Source organism: Merops nubicus, unplaced genomic scaffold (assembly GCF_000691845.1).
Source record: "Merops nubicus isolate BGI_N331 unplaced genomic scaffold, ASM69184v1 scaffold46098, whole genome shotgun sequence".
NCBI lineage: Eukaryota > Metazoa > Chordata > Aves > Coraciiformes > Meropidae > Merops > Merops nubicus.
Window position 1 is genome coordinate 1 of NW_008625904.1, and position 2328 is coordinate 2328.

General features: G+C 56.0%; 1 protein-coding gene across 1 annotated transcript; it reads right to left on the reverse strand.

The window, feature by feature from the left end:
• Positions 1-204: 204 nt before the first annotated feature.
• On the reverse strand, positions 205-2145 carry LOC103778244 (ephrin type-A receptor 2-like; the record flags this gene model as incomplete). The annotated part of the gene is given in 8 exon segments (XM_008945821.1): positions 205-402; positions 514-550; positions 552-655; positions 764-973; positions 1096-1157; positions 1608-1790; positions 1884-2009; positions 2090-2145. Coding segments are annotated over 8 exon segments (976 nt in total), but the record flags the coding sequence as incomplete, so codon positions are not given.
• Positions 2146-2328: the final 183 nt, after the last annotated feature.

Sequence of the window (2328 nt, forward strand, 5' to 3'; positions counted from 1 at the left end):
ATGATCTGAAAGGTCTCTTCCCAGCAGAACAATTCCAAGAACACAAGGGTGCAGAGGTGTGAGAAGCAACGGGAGAACCCAAACCTACCAAAAGTGAGATGCCCAAGATGCCCAAAGCCCCGTGAAACCCCCAAGGTGCCCGCAAGCAGAGGAGCCCCTGAGCAGAGGAGCCCTCACCCATCTTCCCCACCCCACCCATCTCTCTCACCGAGGGTCGAAGTCTGCCAAGGCCCTGAGGGACTCGGGGGCTCGGATGAGCTTGTCCAGGATGCTGACCACATCAGCAAACCTGGGGCGCCGGGCACGGTCCTGCTGCCAGCACTGCATCATCAGCTGGTAGATGGCAGAGGGGCAGTCCAGGGGGGCGGGCAGGCGGAAGCCCTCGTTGATGGCCTTCATCACCTACCCACAGGAGGAGGAGGAGGAGGTTGGGTGGCGTTCCTTCTAAAAGGAACCCCAAGAAGACACCCCCAAAAGCAGGGTGGTGGTGGTGGTGGAAGGGTGGTGGCTGACCTCGTGGTTGGAGAGGTCCCCGGAAGGCCCGCCCCCCGAGCTCCCACATGACGATGCCGTAGCTCCAGACGTCGCTGGCCGAGGTGAACTTGCGGTAGGAGATGGCCTCGGGGGCTGTCCAACGGATGGGGATCTTCCCTCCCTGGAGGGAAATTGGGGGTCAAGGCTGTACCCTGATATTGGGGGTCAACGCTGTACCCCTCAAAAGATACAACCCCGCCGTGGCCAAGCGCCCGGTGGTGGCACTTACGCTGGTGGTGTAGGTGGCTTCGGGGTCATCTTCCAACACCCTTGAGAGCCCAAAATCAGACACCTTGCACACCAGGTTGCTGTTCACCAAGATGTTGCGGGCGGCCAGGTCCCGGTGGACGTAGTTCATGTTGGCCAAGTACTTCATGCCGGCGGCGATGCCCCTCAGCATCCCCACCAGCTGGATGACGCCAAACTCCCCCTCTTTTTCCTGGGGGAAAGGGGAGAATCCGGCCTCGAATCCAGGTTCTCATCCCGTGGTGGGGTTTGGTGGTTCCACCACCCGAGAGTCCTGGCCTGGAGCTGGGGGGATGGTCCCCACGCTTCACCTACCCGCAGGAATTTATCCAGCGCCCCGTTCTCCATGTACTCCGTGATGATCATGAAGGGCTTGTCTGTGCAGCAAAAAAAGACCCCAAATGAGTGGAAAAAAACCCCTAAAAATCCCAAAATTCTTCACAAAACCCTCCGCAACCCCTCCCAAACCCACCAACTAGAGCCCACTCACTCCCCCTAAAAACCCCAAACCCCCAAAACCTTCCCAACGTCAGCAACCCTTCAAAAAAATCCATCCCTCAAAAAAGCCCCACTCTCCCCCAAAAAAAGACCAACCCCCTCAAAAAAAACACCAAAATGCTCCAAACCTTCAAAAAACCCCACACAACCCCACCACAACCCTCCCCAAAATCTCAGACACCTCCTAAAAACTCCTAAAATAAAAGAAAAAACCCAACCCACCATCGTTGCTCGAAACACACGATTTTTATACAGGATTTTTTTGGGGTGTTCTGCAGGGAAATTGGCCTTTTTTTTTGGAGTTTTTTTTTGTCACACACAACACTCACATTTGGAGACGACCCCTTCCAGGCGGATGATGTTGTGGTGGCAAAACTGGCCCATGATGGCAGCTTCACTCAAGAAGTCCACCCGTTGTTTCTCCGTGTAGCCCACCTTCAAGGTCTTGATGGCCACGGGCACCTCCTTCTTCCCACGCTTCAGGGTGCCCTTGTAGACCTCCCCAAATTCACCTGCTCAGAGGAAAAGGGGAACGTTAAACCATCCCCCACCAACGGCCCAATTTAGGGGTGTCTTTGAGGTGACAAAGCCACCCGAGGACCTACCGGCGCCGATGACCTTCTGGCGGGTGATGGAGGACGGATGAATCTCGGTGGTGAACTTCAGCATGGCTTGGTTGGGGTCTTCATAGGTGTGGGGGTCAACATAGGTCTTGAGGGGCTTCAGCTGGTCTGTGGGGTGCCGGGGGGGGGTGTCAGCACCCTTGTCACCTCCCACCCATCCCCATTGACCCCATCACCCCATTGCTTACCTGACTTGGAGAAGTAGACGTCCTCTTCGGACTGGCGTGGCCGTGACCTCCTCCTCCTGCAGGAAATCAGCGTTTTGATCCCCAAAATCACCCCTCAGCCAACTTTGGTGGTGGAAAAATGCTCTTTTGGGGGTTGGGTTTTTTTTTGGGGGGTGTTCTTTTGAGTTTTTTTGGTCTCCTTACCTCCGGACAACGTAGAGGAGAGTGGCCAAGAGGAGGAGGACGAAGAGGACCCCAAC